This window comes from Neocloeon triangulifer, unplaced genomic scaffold (genome assembly GCF_031216515.1).
Source record: "Neocloeon triangulifer isolate White Clay Creek 2 clone unplaced genomic scaffold, ASM3121651v1 ptg000012l, whole genome shotgun sequence".
Lineage (NCBI taxonomy): Eukaryota > Metazoa > Arthropoda > Insecta > Ephemeroptera > Baetidae > Neocloeon > Neocloeon triangulifer.
The window spans coordinates 15,831,788-15,845,153 of NW_026775554.1; the positions used below are offsets into that span (position 1 = coordinate 15,831,788).

The following is a 13,366-nucleotide window of genomic DNA, read 5'->3' on the forward strand; positions in this document are numbered from 1 at the left end:
TCCCATTTTTAGAAAACACGTAGGAAGCATTTATTTGTTTTAACAACAGCTCTGCTCTCGTATACCACTTTGCAAATTCACAGGTTGCAAGAAGTAACCCTTTCAAGCATAACACGCCTGGTGTCAGGTTGATCTTTACTCTGATTAATAATGCATTCTACCATCATTCACTCCAGAGCTATAAATGTTTTTCACAGTTTTAATGAAACCTAAACAAAATAAAATAAGCAGACAATCTTGTAATTATTACACAAAAATGTGCTGGACAAAAAATCCTTTTTTATAGTGCATAATATCATCTGCCAGAATTCAAGCTATCTAATAGGTAAACCATTTAAATTTTTGCAAACAACATTATTCTGTTTGTTTTTAATGTTTGTATCCAATTAAATAATATTTAATAACGTACGCTTTGACAGAAAAATTTAGTAAGTTTCAGAGAGCCCTCAGATCAGTAAGTTTTGGCTCTCCTGTTTGGAAAGTCGAAGAAAATGAGGTGCCTTATAATTAAAATCTGATGCTGAAGTTTCTGAATTCTTGTCTGGAAAGGAACTCCCAGTTTGCCACATCACACCGCTCAATTTTGCATCCAGGACTTCCGGTCTTTGACAGCCACTCAATCCTTGAATCAAAAAATCAAAATTTAACAAAAAAAAAAATAGCAATATGTAATTATTAATTAAAAATAGTATTATTACATAAAATTTGTGTAATGATAATCCCACGTTTTTGAAAATATAGTTCTTATGAATTCTGAAAATTAAATTTCAACCATTTGTATTTAATTTAATAAGTAGATTATGGCATTGTAATTATGTATTCTACTTTCTGACGAATTTTTAAACTTAAAACACGTGGAGATTGCCATGTTCGCGGGGAAAATTTTGGTGGGGGTAGGAGAGAACCCTGGTGGATTTGACTGGAGAGGATTTTTCTTGAGAAAGGGGGAGTCAGTCATCTGTTTGATTTGTTTATTATTGTGTGGTGTTTTGCGAATCTCTCCAAGTTGATGTTTAATCTCGTTTTCCATAGATGATGGACAAATTTTTAATGAACGTTTTAACTTCAGTTGAAATTATGTATTGTCAGTCTGCGCGAATAATGTGGAGAAACTCGGAAATCATGGGACTTTGAGAAGACACAGCCAAGAAAAGAAACATCGATTATGAGAGGAGAAAAGGTAAGACATTTTTTAATAATTTGTTATTTAATAAGTAGCAATTTTTTATTCACTTAATAAATTAATGCTGTTTTGTAATAATTGATTACTATTAGTTTAAAAAAATTTAAGAATGTTTTTATACGTATAATTTTATTAGGAAAAATAACTAGTACATATTAAATATATTCAATAGCAATGAATTAAATCTATCATACAAACGCTTCAAGAAAATAAGAAGAAAATTATTTTGGATACCAAGTGGCATCTTTGCGTCGTCATAAGTCATTCATTGGAGCTAAATCTAGTGAGCGCAAAAACCACTTATTTTTTTGCGAAGACGTGTGCATGTGGCTGACGTGCCTCCACAATCGCACAGACAATGCTCAAAGGCAAATCAGTCAGAGTCTCCAAGTGTCATAAATAAACGGCCAACTCTAAAAGCCAGAGAGTCCGTCTTGTCTCCGGTCTTGAGTCGGTGCCAAAATCGCGCCTCGAAAATTTGACCCCAGGGAGGCCGAAGAAGCTCTCTTCGTCTTACGTGCTGCCCCGTCCGGTAATTCACACAACAAAACTTAATTTTTCCCGGCGCCTCATTTCTGTTCCTTGGACAAACACAAGGCAAAAAATAAACGCGCATAACAAGTAGGCTCGGTGCCAAGTGAAATATTTTTTGTCCATTTCACTCGCCATTAAACGTCTCGCGCCATTGTCTGGGTTTCTAATACGCAGCAGCCTGAAATTTAATTTTTAGTGCTGGTTTCTTTGATTATGCAAAATTTAACCGTTCTTTTACGCAGATTCCACATCCTGCTTACAAATATTCAAATTTAATCCTATTATTAAACAAAAATTATTTCCCAAATTACATCAATTTTTAACTTTTTAGAGTTTTTAGATAAATTTCTTTCTACTTTTTGTGAGTTCGCTACTTAATGATTTGTTGAGGAATTAGGCCACGAAGATTGGTGGATTTTAATGTGCGTGTGTGATCGGAGGGCGGCTCGAAATCGGGAGCCAAGAGATTTGCCCGCAGTGACACCATTCCTCATGTGATCTTTAGTAAGGCGCCTTTGTTCTCAAAGTTTGGCGAGGGTGGCCTAGAACAACCTTTGCTGCGTTCATCCCGCTCTATTAAAACCCAAGAACGCTTGAAATTTTTGTTTGATGCAATTAATCAGTCTACTTGGGCTGCAGAAAAAGGCAAAATAACCGAAGCAAAAATCCCGAACTGATTGTAATTTTTATAAATTATTTAAATATAATCACTAAAAAAAATTTAAATTTTCCTATTTCAACCTTTCAAAATCTTCCAACCGAATTTGAACTTGACTGTTGAAACGTTCTAGAAATCGAAAGTTTACCATTTAGCAAGCCGCCCTCTGGCGGTGGCCGCCGCCGTTTCGGCTTTTGCAATATCCGCAACAACTTTTCTCGAACAACAGGCCGACGCGAATTCTTGGCACAGCCGCCTTTGTCATGTGACACACAAGAGAATTATTGTCACGAGAACCAAAGTTTCACCCGCTTTTTCACGCGCGACTCTCGCAGAAAAATAAAAGCTCACTTGTCGGGGAAATTAGTATATCCACCTGATTGTTCTACTTTTTAATTTTAAAGCAAAATTCTTCTGCGCCAAATACAGAAACAAAGAAACTTACATTTGGTCTACTCTGATCTTGTCTCCCTGCATCTTTCCAACAATGGATCCCTTTTTGCTGTTCTTCACCCATCCGCCGATTCCGAGCTGCGTGCACATGTCCCGGCAGTATTTTGTGAAGTAAACACCTGCAAATTTTAAACACACAAGAAATGTTGAATCAGAAATATCAAATTAAGATTAGGTTAAAAAAAATATTTTTAAGGCTGCAAATGACAAATTACTGCAATCAGTGTAATTTGTCCTTTTTTAAATTTAATTAATGGTCAATGAGTAAATAATACAATAATTTCATAGTTTTGCAATTTTAGCATGGGTGAATTATTTTAATTGAATTGGTTTTATTATTGAATAATTTAAAATTACTTATGAACTAATTTAACTAACCCAATAAAATTTTCTCACTTTTTAAAGAAAGCGAGGAACTAGTTATTATATTTTTAGCAAAGAAAAAGAAAAAAAATTTTTTTTTTATCAACTTTTTAATTATTTAAATAAGTCGTTTTTCTGTAAACAACGCTATTTAATGAGAGTGCAGTTTCTATTCAGAGGCAGACAAGTCAGTTAGTTTGTTGCAAGCATAATGAATGACGCGATCGTTTAATTTTGTTGTTCTGCTCGAGAGTGCTGCGCCAATCGTCCTCTCTCACTCTTTTACTATAAGAATGCAGACAGACTGCAATGATTGCCTCAATTACCGGCGCTGACTGAGTGAAATTTATCCGAGCGTTTGCCAAAATTTGTGTGAAATTACTCTTGACTGTTGTTTATAACAATGCCCAATTGACTGCGTGTGTTACTTCATGGGATTTTCCGAAACTCGTGCTGCCAAAAAGCAACAAGTAGTCTATTAAAGAGATATAATGTGGGTGTTGGGTTCTTGGTATTATTTCATTATTTAAAAAAGCAAATTAGGGGATAAAATCCAAGTTTCATTTGTTGAAGTAATAAGACAAAATTTGTGTACTCTGTGCATTTGTTAGGCTAAATCTGATTTTAATCTGGGCTGCTAGAAACTTCTGACCTTGCTTTTTAGCTAGAAATATTTAAATTAAAAACTTCCTATAATTTAACCGAATTTAATATTCTTTAATTCCGCTTCATGTTTTTCCATTTCATTGCAGTAAAAATGTAATATATTATAAATCACAATTTAATATACCCATTTGATACCGTCGAGCTCATTTGAAGACAAAAGTTTATTAAACGTAAAATGAAATGCTACATTTTAATATGAATTTTTACTAGTTTTCCACCAATTATTTTTCTCAATATTCCCCTGAATTTTATAATGAATTAAAATTTATCTCATACGTAAAGTATCAAATGTATTTGGTCAGTTTTATTATGAAAAATAGATTTTGTCGAATATTTACTCGACTAACCTTGGACTTGTCCGAAGACTTCAAACTCGACAGACACGATGGCCGTGGCATTGGCCTGCTGGATCAGGTTGTCCGTAGCGCCCATTTGCCTGAGGTAAACCGACTCCTGCTGATAGATGGTTTGCTGCTGTTGCGACCACAGCGTCTGAGTGAACACTGCCATTCTTTTTTCGGGGCCTCCTCAAGTTTAGCGGCTATTTCAGGCGGCGCCGGCCGATTTTGTTTGCTGCTCTGTCCGCGCCGACCACTGCTTTTATAACCACTCGGTGGCGCAATTTTTGCATCTCGACGCTTGATTCACTTACAAGCAAGACAAGTACTTGCTGTTTGCCGCGCCCAGTCGAGGTGTTATTATGACGACGAGTCCTTGAACCAGATCAAGCAAACCTTGAGTGCCGACCTCAAGGATTCGACAACCCTTGCGAAATTGCAATTTGGCGCGTTTGATTGATTCCCTATTTATAAATTTCATTCGCACATCATTGAGTAATCGAATTAACTAAATTAATTACTCATGATTTTATTAAATTGAAATATATATTTATTGCAGATATTTTTTAAATTTCCTGCATATTCTATTTTGATACTCTCTTCTAGAATCTCATTCTTTATTTTTTCTAAATTATATAATTAGGCAAGAATTTCTAGAAAATCTTGAAGTAAAAAATAAAACTTAAATAGTGGCTTACTTTACACTGATCCATTATTTGGAATGTAGAAAAAAATATTAGCGAAGAAGTAAAAATAATTTTTGTTATCCTATTCTATTTTATCACGCTCTTTCTCACAATTAAATTGTATGTGCCACCCGTACCGTAAACAAAGTTGAGACTCTCAATGGCTAATTAAAATTTCACAAAGTGCTTGAGCAAAAATCAGAAATAAACACTCTCGCTCTGTTTGCTCATTCTTTTGCGAGACGAATCGAGCGCCTGCTGAATCAGGAGTTATGCAACCTGCAGGCCTTCTCCGAGTTGCGGAACTGTATAAAGAAAAGAGTTGTGAGGAAACACTTTTATAAATTTTTGATGCTTTAAATTAAATTATTTCAATCGTTCAGCGACTATTATGTACAATTATCTCATTAAGAAGGAGACTTATTAAAATCAAATGAATCAAGAATTTTATTGGAAAAATAAGAAAATTTAATTAGTTTTTTTTATGAGAGATTACAATTTATTTGATTAAATTTTATAATGATTCCATCAGGCTCTGGAGTTGAAATCTCACTTTAGTCATTTTTGGCCTTTGCTTCTTGACGATGTCCTTGCAAAATCATAAACGTCATGTTTCCGGAGTGACACAGCGAAATTAGATCTCAGCCACCAAATTAACTTATTTGCACTTGGGCCAAAAAAATTAATTGACCCTGAATTTTGCCAAATTCTGACGTAGCGGATATCACGGTAAAGTCAAGGCGCGGGTCGTGGGTGTGAACTAATCATAGGAAGTGCAAGTGCTCGATTGACAGCCTGGTGAGCAGGATGAGCCTGATTGTGGGCCAATTGTGTGTTGCCGGTCAGTTCTGTGATTGCCGATCGCAAATGTCCATCTTAATCACGCCCAGCCCGACCAGCAACTCTCATTTCCAGACTCGCTCAACGAGAAAAAGAGTTGCGCTTCACACGAGTTTGAAAATAACTTCTTAATTTTCAAATAAATAAAATTAAATGGAACTCGCGCTGTTAATTAATTTTTTTGGCACGGCTTGCATCCTACCATAATTTAAAACAGTACCAGAAAACTAGCTCTAATTGAAACTTTGACATTGAAAGCAAGATTTCCGCTTGAGAAAAAAGTCGGCGGCGGCCAGGCACGTGAAGTTGACACCCAAAATTAAGCGAAGCCGCTCATTTACTCACTGATCGATAGCTTTTTACTTCTCTTGCGTCAGACTCACCTGCGTACGTCTCGTTTGCTGCCCACACCCGCGCTGACAAACGAGCGGTCGTTCGCCCAGAATAGTGTCTCCGGAATCGTCTAAGCGTGAACTTGACTCGCCTAAAATATCACCAGCTTTGAAATTTGTTTATGTACTTGTCCCTTCTTGTGAAAACTTTATTGTCAATATTCGTTTTTTGCTTCTTTAATTTTCTCCTTGGTTTCACGGTTGTTGCCCCTTTGTTTTCAAATGGGATAGAAGTGCCTTTGGCATGGAGCCACACTCGTCTTCATTCTTAAGAAACGTTGGATTTTAAAGGATCAACGTGACCTTCCCTATGAAACTATTGTTTAGCAAATTCGTAATATACATTTAAACTTTAAATAATAAATTCATATAACGTAATTCCTTTGTGGTAAAATTTAAAAAAAAAAAATTGAAACAAAATTTGCTTAATATTTATGTATTTGTTCTTAAGAAAATATGTTTTATTATTTAAAATTTGATTGCAATAATTGAAGTCATATTGTTGCAGTAAAAATTGACACATGAAAAGTTAACCCAACAATGATAATATAGATTCTACATCGTTCCACTTGATTTTTTTTTTAACAATCGAAATCTAGGAGAGTAAATAATTATTTTGATTGTTGAAGCTATTTTAAAAACTTCAACCGTTTTGTCCGGCATCGAAATTCAAAATTCTTGAATCTCTCTTTTCCATGAACGATTCGGAACGAAAGAAGCAAATCGCAGAGAAACTTTCTCAGGTAGCGGCTGCGGTTTCTGACCTCAACCTGACCATCCAGCAAGAGGTCGCCAGGACCAACGGCTCCTTTGCTACCTCGTCGATCAAATTGTGTTCTCAGGGCACATCGAGGTCTCCATCTGCGTCCTCGACGCCCTTCAGACCTCCACCCACCGCTCCTCCGACGTCTGGTTGGAGGCCCTTGGGAGAGTCTTGGTCCTTCGACTCCCCTTTGGGTGGCCCTGCAAACCCATCTGATGGCATCCAGCCCATCGTAGGAGGCCAGTTGAACCCTCGCCTGGTGCCCAAAGATTTTAACACAGCCACACCCTTCATTGAGTCGAGGTTCTATTGTGGGCCAATGGACGAGGTGCCACCCTCCTTTTTTGAAAGAAGCGCCGCAGACCTCGGCAGGAATTTTTCCTCGGAGAACCGAAAACTCTACGAGCAACGGCAGACAGACTCGTTTGACGTGCCTCGGCACGTGAAAGAACTCCAAAAGCAGAAACAAGAGATTGCAGAAAACTTGGAGCCTCGCAAGCTGAGCTTCAAGGACTGCGACCACAGAACTTCCGACTACGCTCAAAAGCCGTCTGGTGAAGATAAGGCCCCTGAGGTGCTGATCCGAAAGGCGTCGTCGGAAGAAAGGGCTGCTTCGATTGAGTCCATCAATTCCTTCAAATCGGCTGAAGAAATTCCAACAGACACTAAACCCAGCATATCGCTGCTGACGCCGCTTCAGGAACTGTTCTCCGAGCAAGAAAAAATAGAGGGGGTTCCTCTTATTAGTCGGCCGTTGACCAAGGAGGACTTTATAGTGGCTACGCTTAGAGAAATATTGGAGAAGTTGGACGTGATTGAGAAGAAATTGGATAGGAACAGCATCAATTAATAAAATCTCAAGAATCTCATCTAAATATTTATTTTTTCCCGCATACATTTTTATTTAAAATATAAACTGCATGCAAAGAAATTTTGCTAAAAGTTAACGACGAGTCCACCTCTGGCATCAAGTATCACATCACTCAGTATAATTGGGTCGCTAAAATTATCGTGAATTAGTAAACTTCAGGAGAATGGAAAATATTTTTTACTTTGCTGTGGTCGTTAATCCCAAGGTACTAAGATAGACCAGACCGATTTCAGGGAGTTGAGGGAACGCCGCCCTGACGTTGACACGAACTTCAATGTCATTGGGGTTAACAATGACAAGATATTTATCGTCAGCTTGGATTTCTCTGGTAAAAGCAAAGACGTCATTATTGATTGATTTGTACTCCAAGGACCCAAATCGAATTGTGTTCGACTTTCTTGCTTCCGCCAAACGCTGGTAGAATGTAAATTCAGTCCTGATAGAAGACATTTGGTCCTCTAAATTAAGATTTACATAGTTGGGATTGACCGGCAGCCAACTTGTTGAACCAGTTGTAAAACCTTTGTTTAAATATTTGATAAAATTAAAAAAAAAACTTATTTTAATGGTGTACCAGCTAAATTTTGACTGTTCCATTGGAAAGGCGTTCTTGCAGGGTCTCTAGAATACTTCTGGTACAAATCAGGTCCTGCATTGCAGCCCTGAGGATCCCGAGTTTCTTGCCAAGAAACAAATGTGTTTTCCATGTTGATTTCCTCGCCATAATAAGTAACAGATACTCCAGGCAAAAGCATTCTGATCATGTAGAGAGAAAGAGCAAACTCGCCATCATCGATGCCAAAACGAGACCTGGTTCTCGGCAGGTCGTGATTTCCAGTCTAAAATCAACGAAATAAATAGTCAGGCTCATTTATTTTCAAATATTATTGAATCACTTACAACCCAGTTGGCAACTTTACCAGTCGGCATATCAAGCAGCCACTTATCAAGTGCGGCCTTGATATCTATTGCGAATGTCTCAGCTGGCAAGTCATAAATCAAATTGAAGTTGAAAGGAAAATCCATAATTGGGTCTTGCTCAGTCCCATAATAACTCATGGTGAAATTATGAAGATTTGATGGTTCGCTCATCAGAACACTAAAATTTAAAAATAGAAATTTCTTAAATTTTACAATTATTATTTTAAACAATAAAAATTACATGACTCTTCCAGTTTCACTTTGGTATTGATCGATGACCTGGCGGAATTCCCTAAGAATATCCAAAGTTTCGGGCTGGTTCATGGTGTAAATGTGATTGAGCTGACAGAACTGGTTTTCTGGGCAGGAAGGGTCGTTAGTGAGAGGCTCGTCAAGAAAATCGATTTGCTCAATTATGTGAGGAGGAGCGTCAATGCGGAAACCATCAACGCCGTTGTCCAACCAATATCTCAAAATATTCTTTCACGAGATTAGCTTTTATTTGAATTTTTAAATTTTCTCCTACCTTCATTTCTTGCAAAACAAGAGGGTTGCGGAAGTCCAAATCTGGCTGACCAACGGTAAATTGATGCAAGTAAAATTGTTGTCTCTGATCGTTCCATTGCCATGCTGATCCAGCAAATGCGCTCAGCTGCGAAGTTAATTTAACGTTTAAAAAAGCAGTTTTAAACTATCACATATTTTAACTTAATACCCAATTGTTTGGAGGGATTTGCGTTCCATTTGCATCAAGACCAAGTGAGTCCTTCCAGATATAGTAATTTGTGTATGGGTCTTCTCGATTGACTGATCTAATGAACCAATCGTGCTCGTCGCTGGTATGGTTTGGAACAAAATCCATTACCAATTTCAGGCCTTGAGAATTTTTAAAAATTTCAATGCATCTTTTAGAAATAAATTTAGATCTCTCTAACCTGCAGCTTTGAGAGCATTGGAAAGCTCAAGAAAGTCCTCCCAGGTTCCAAAAATGGGGTCAATAGATAAATAATCAGATATATCATAACCAAAATCTTTCATTGGTGATTTGTAAATCGGGGAAAGCCAAACGCAGTCAATACCTGACTGAATGAAATGCGGAATTGACTCGGTGATGCCCTTGATGTCTCCGACACCGTCGCCATTTGTGTCCTTCAAAGATCGCGGATAGACTTGATACAAAGTGGCCGTACTCCACCACTTAATGGTTTGACCGTTGACGGCCAATATACCCAGACACAAAACTGCAAACCTAATTTTACGTTTTAAAAACTGATCTTATTTTTAAAAAGTGCCTCTGATTTACCTGAAAAACATCTCGAGAATTGGGAGAAATCTCCTAGGGTTCCTTTCTTTATATATGAATAGCGATTACATAAAAGCAAAAGATTAGATTATTTTAATTGATAAACGGCAAACAAACCTCTCCGTGCTCACAGAACGTGATAACAAAAAAGTAGTGAAATTCAGAAATTAATTGTAAAGTACTTTTTATTAGCATTTAATAAAACAACTGTTACAGCGTAAAAGTAATCACAATACCACCCCTTGGAGGCAAATTTATCGCATTCAGATTTATAACGTCACTGAAAAACAAATTAATATTTTATATTAAATTTCATTAATTTTATTTTGATGATAATAAAATACCCAATTTCTTGATTTGATGAAATTGTAGACGTATAAACTGTTCCTACAGTAGGCAACTGCGGAAACTGCTCATTTGCATTTGCCTGGTCTTCAGCATATCCCGTGTTAACCACAACCAAATAATTCAAAGTGGCCGCCGGTGCCTCCCTCACAAAGGCAAAAACGTTTTCAGTCAAAACGCGATGTTCGAAAGAACCAGTTATAATGGCCTCTGTTTTTCTAGCAGCAGTGAGCGCCTGGAAAATTTTGAAGGGGCTTCTGATCCTATTGGGTAACTTCTGATCCTCCAAATTTGTATACAAATAGTTTTCATTCACGGGTAGCCACGTAGAATTTCCAGTTGTAAACCCTACAATTTTTAATGTGCAAATCTTCAATTAAGTTTTAAAAATTTAAACCTGCAAAGGTTTGATTATTCCATTGGAACGGAGTTCTTTCAGGGTCCCTTGAAAATCTCTGATAATATTCAGGCCCCGCATTGCAACCTTGAGGGTCTTGAGTGTCTGCCCAGGAAACAAAAGTGTTGTCCATATTTATCTCCTCGCCATAATAGGTAATGGAGATGCCTGGGAGCAGAAGGTTCACCATGCTGAGGGCCATGGCAAATTCCTCGCCCTGCCTCTCTCTGTTTCTAGGCTGGTCATGGTTGCCCATCTTTTTTAAATTGAATTTAAAACAAATATTTACTCGCATTTGAGAACAAAATAATATAAATTACCACCCAATTAGCCGTGGCGTGCGCAGGCATATTATCGATCCAATTGTCTATGGCGTATTTTAAAGTGGAGGCGTTTGTTTGGTTATTTATGTCAAATACGAAATTGACATTAAAAGGAAAATCCATCAGTGGGTCATCAGGAGTACCATAAAAAGACATCGTGTCAACAATATTGTTTGTGGGCTCGCTCATTATCACCCTTATTTAAATAATTATTAATTTTTCTAAAGGTATTTGATAAAAATAGGGTACTTTTTCTCGCCAGACGCAACTTCATATTCTTCTATCACTTTTCTGAACTCTCGAAGTACGTCCAGCGTTTCAGGCTGGTTCATTGTATAGATGTGCTGCAATTGACAGAACTGCATCGGTGGGCAGTTGGGGTCGTTTGTGGGAGGCTCGTCCAGGAAGTCAATGTGCTCGACAATGTGTCCTGGGGCGTCTACGCGGAAACCGTCCATTCCATTCTCCAGCCAAAAGCGCAAAACATTCTAATTTAATTAATTTCTTATTTAATTGAAAAAAGAAAAAATGAAAATAAAAAAAATATGCCTTCATTTCCTCTATAACTAAAGGATTGCGGTAGTCCAAGTCTGGCTGCGCCACCGTAAACTGATGCAAGTAAAATTGCTGCCGTTGTTCGTTCCATTCCCACGTAGAACCAGCAAAAGCACTTATCTTTTTGAAAATTATTAAACCTTTTTTAAATCAAATATTTATTTATTTTACCCAGTTGTTTGGAGGAATTTGCGTGCCATTTTGGTCTATCCCTAATGAGTCCCTCCAAATGTAATAATCTGTGTATGGATCTTCCCTATTGATTGATTTTAAAAACCAGTCATGCTTGTCACTCGTGTGATTTGGCACAATGTCCATGACCAGTCGCAAACCTTTTTTCGATCTTTATTAAATTCTTCTGTTAATAATTGCACTTTTTGCCTGCTTCTTTAATTACTCTGGCTAGTTCAAGAAAGTCGTCCCAAGTGCCGAAAATTGGATCAATCGATAAAAAGTCAGAAATGTCATAGCCAAAGTCTTTCATGGGTGATTTGTATATCGGCGAAAGCCAAACGCAGTCAATTCCGGCGTCAATCAAGTGTGGAATCGACTCAGTTATGCCTGGCATTACCAATTATTTTAATTTTTTAGCTCTAAAAATGGCATAATAACCTTTAATGTCGCCAACACCATCGCCGTTTGTGTCCTTTAGAGAACGTGGATAAACTTGATAGAGGGTAGCCGTCGGCCACCACTCGTCAGTTTGGCCATTTACTAGTAAAATTACTGCGAGTGGCGATAAAAGCCTTTCGTTTATTTGAATTATTTTTTGTTATTAATAATTTTAATGTTTAGAAATGTTAAGGTTTTTACCTGTAAAGCATGATAATGGCCGTCTAAATAAGAATTAAAGAAGAAAATTCTCATGTAAGTGACAATATACCAGGCGATAAGATATACATATGTTTGTGAAGATTGCCTATTTTAATCAAACTTTCAATTTTATCATTTGGTAACCAAGGTCACAGTCGAAAATCTTTTTTGAAAATTTAGCAAAGACTATAGATAATTTCTATTTATTACTATTTATTTATTCCTTTGATATTGTAAAATTATTTTAAATTTTGTTAATCTCATATCTCATTATTTTGTATAAATATCGTAGTTAGTGAATCAACCAGGTTAAAATTATTTTTCATGATGGTCAAATATAATAATATATTGCAATTCAGAATACTTGCATAGGCGCAGGCTGATATCCGCAGCTGTCCATCTTCATTCAACATGATGCTAACAAGCTTGAATATTTGTTTGAAGAAGTTGACACTCGAGGAGATGATCATGGAAATGAAGAAAATCGGGCGTGTCCTCGTTGCAAAAATTATTCAAAAACGAAACGGCTCGCTAAAAAATAACTATTCAAATGCATGCATTATAATCTTTTTTTAGTTTTTCTTTTTAATTTTAATCACTTTTAATCAAATAAATTTTTTTTAAGAGAATATTTAATATAACTTCATTATGTGATGTTTTATGGGCGTTATTTTGTTTTAATTTAGAGAGAAGAATTATTCTTAGCTACTCTGATTCAAAAAATCAAGCTGGGATCAAGCTGAATTAAATTTTAATCAAACGTCATCATAAATGCAATCAGCATTAGTGCCAAAAAGCACATAGACGGTCGCTAATTAAATTACAAGTCGGGCCGACGTGTGGTGGCTCCATATGTGCGTCATCTGGCGAACAAGGGGCCAAGCAGCACCAACCTAGTCTCAGTCGCTGCGGATGCTGCTAATTGGCCGCTCAGCGAGGGGATAAACACGAAACGTGTTTTG

At 37.0% G+C, this 13,366-nt stretch overlaps 3 protein-coding genes across 3 annotated transcripts; all 3 read right to left on the reverse strand.

The window, feature by feature from the left end:
• Window positions 1-5: 5 nt before the first annotated feature.
• Window positions 6-4,439, reverse strand: LOC132196961 (acylphosphatase-2). The gene is made up of 3 exons (XM_059619937.1): window positions 4,205-4,439; window positions 2,821-2,947; window positions 6-622 (listed from the first exon to the last, which is right to left on the reverse strand). Exons 1-3 carry the CDS (start codon window positions 4,365-4,367, stop codon window positions 508-510), a joined length of 405 nt encoding a protein of 134 aa, XP_059475920.1. The 5' UTR covers window positions 4,368-4,439; the 3' UTR covers window positions 6-507.
• Window positions 4,440-7,740: 3,301 nt separating this feature from the next.
• On the reverse strand, window positions 7,741-10,031 carry LOC132197086 (maltase 1-like). Its single transcript, XM_059620139.1, has 9 exons — window positions 9,972-10,031; window positions 9,604-9,917; window positions 9,384-9,544; window positions 9,195-9,320; window positions 8,910-9,148; window positions 8,648-8,846; window positions 8,322-8,586; window positions 7,929-8,268; window positions 7,741-7,876 (listed from the first exon to the last, which is right to left on the reverse strand). Exons 1-9 carry the CDS (start codon window positions 9,980-9,982, stop codon window positions 7,813-7,815), a joined length of 1,719 nt encoding a protein of 572 aa, XP_059476122.1. The 5' UTR covers window positions 9,983-10,031; the 3' UTR covers window positions 7,741-7,812.
• Window positions 10,032-10,129: 98 nt separating this feature from the next.
• On the reverse strand, window positions 10,130-12,468 carry LOC132197085 (alpha-glucosidase-like). The gene is made up of 10 exons (XM_059620138.1): window positions 12,405-12,468; window positions 12,204-12,337; window positions 11,973-12,152; window positions 11,763-11,923; window positions 11,586-11,711; window positions 11,286-11,524; window positions 11,034-11,232; window positions 10,714-10,969; window positions 10,316-10,664; window positions 10,130-10,251 (listed from the first exon to the last, which is right to left on the reverse strand). Exons 1-10 carry the CDS (start codon window positions 12,413-12,415, stop codon window positions 10,182-10,184), a joined length of 1,725 nt encoding a protein of 574 aa, XP_059476121.1. The 5' UTR covers window positions 12,416-12,468; the 3' UTR covers window positions 10,130-10,181.
• Window positions 12,469-13,366: the final 898 nt, after the last annotated feature.

Coding starts and splice junctions, on each gene's coding strand:
- LOC132196961 (XM_059619937.1), bottom strand. CDS start 4,367: ATGGCAGTGTTCACTCAGACGCTGTGGTCGCAACAGCAGCAAACCATC. Junction 2,948..4,204: donor AGTCTTCGGACAAGTCCAAG/GTTAGTCGAGTA, acceptor TAAAATTTGCAG/GTGTTTACTTCACAAAATAC. Junction 623..2,820: donor AAGATCAGAGTAGACCAAAT/GTAAGTTTCTTT, acceptor TTTTGATTCAAG/GATTGAGTGGCTGTCAAAGA.
- LOC132197086 (XM_059620139.1), bottom strand. Junction 8,587..8,647: donor GTAAAGTTGCCAACTGGGTT/GTAAGTGATTCA, acceptor CGTTGATTTTAG/ACTGGAAATCACGACCTGCC. Junction 7,877..7,928: donor GGATTAACGACCACAGCAAA/GTAAAAAATATT, acceptor CGATAATTTTAG/CGACCCAATTATACTGAGTG.
- LOC132197085 (XM_059620138.1), bottom strand. Junction 10,665..10,713: donor GAATAATCAAACCTTTGCAG/GTTTAAATTTTT, acceptor TAAAAATTGTAG/GGTTTACAACTGGAAATTCT. Junction 10,252..10,315: donor TCATCAAATCAAGAAATTGG/GTATTTTATTAT, acceptor TTTGTTTTTCAG/TGACGTTATAAATCTGAATG.